We start from the raw sequence: 592 nt of genomic DNA on the forward strand, positions 1-592 counted from the left end.
CGGGGGGGGGGAGGGGGCCCCCCCCCCGCCATGGGCACTGGCCCCAGGGAGCGGGTCTTGGGCCGGCTCCGGGCTGGGCAGCCCTTGTCTCCGGCGTAGGAGGTTTGGGGCTCTAGCCCAGCCGCTGTGACGGGGGCCTGGCCTCTGCCCTCTGCAGTGGCCCCTGCCCTGGCCTTGGGGAGCTGCCCTGGGCCTGGCCCTCTGGGGCCAGAGGGCTCCTCGTCTGTGAACACATCGATGAAGCTGCTGTCAATCTCAAGGCTGCCAGGCTGGTGCTCCATGCCGTTCAGGGCCTCAGTGATGAGGCTGTCCAGCTTGGCATCGTCCTCCGGGTCCAGGTCAGAGGCCGGGAGCGGGAAGGGAGCGGCCAGGCTGGGCAGGAGGCTCGTCCTCAGGGGGTCGTCCCTGCCATCCCCCTGCGTGCCTCCAGCTGCTGGGAAGGGGGCCATCTTGGCCTGGCTGAGTGGGCCAGCGTGTATGTGGGCGCGTGCTCCAGGGGCGTCGGGAAGCCTGGGCGGGCCGTCCTTGGCCCTGGCCAGCAGCAGGCCACAGAACTGCCGGTGGGCCAGGAAGGCGGCCAGGCTGCCGGGGG

At 72.0% G+C, this 592-nt stretch overlaps 1 protein-coding gene across 1 annotated transcript in view; it reads right to left on the reverse strand.

Moving 5' to 3' along the window:
* The window catches only part of ZNF469 (zinc finger protein 469), a 15563-nt gene that overhangs the window by 9552 nt on the left and 5419 nt on the right, over nt 1–592 (reverse strand). The window contains exon 3 of the mRNA XM_027773442.1: nt 43–588. Coding sequence (XP_027629243.1) covers nt 43–588 — 546 coding nt within the window. The remainder of the gene's footprint in view (nt 1–42; nt 589–592) is intronic.

The sequence above is a fragment of the Tupaia chinensis genome, unplaced genomic scaffold (assembly GCF_000334495.1).
Source record: "Tupaia chinensis unplaced genomic scaffold, TupChi_1.0 Scaffold000355_1, whole genome shotgun sequence".
Classification (NCBI taxonomy): domain Eukaryota; kingdom Metazoa; phylum Chordata; class Mammalia; order Scandentia; family Tupaiidae; genus Tupaia; species Tupaia belangeri.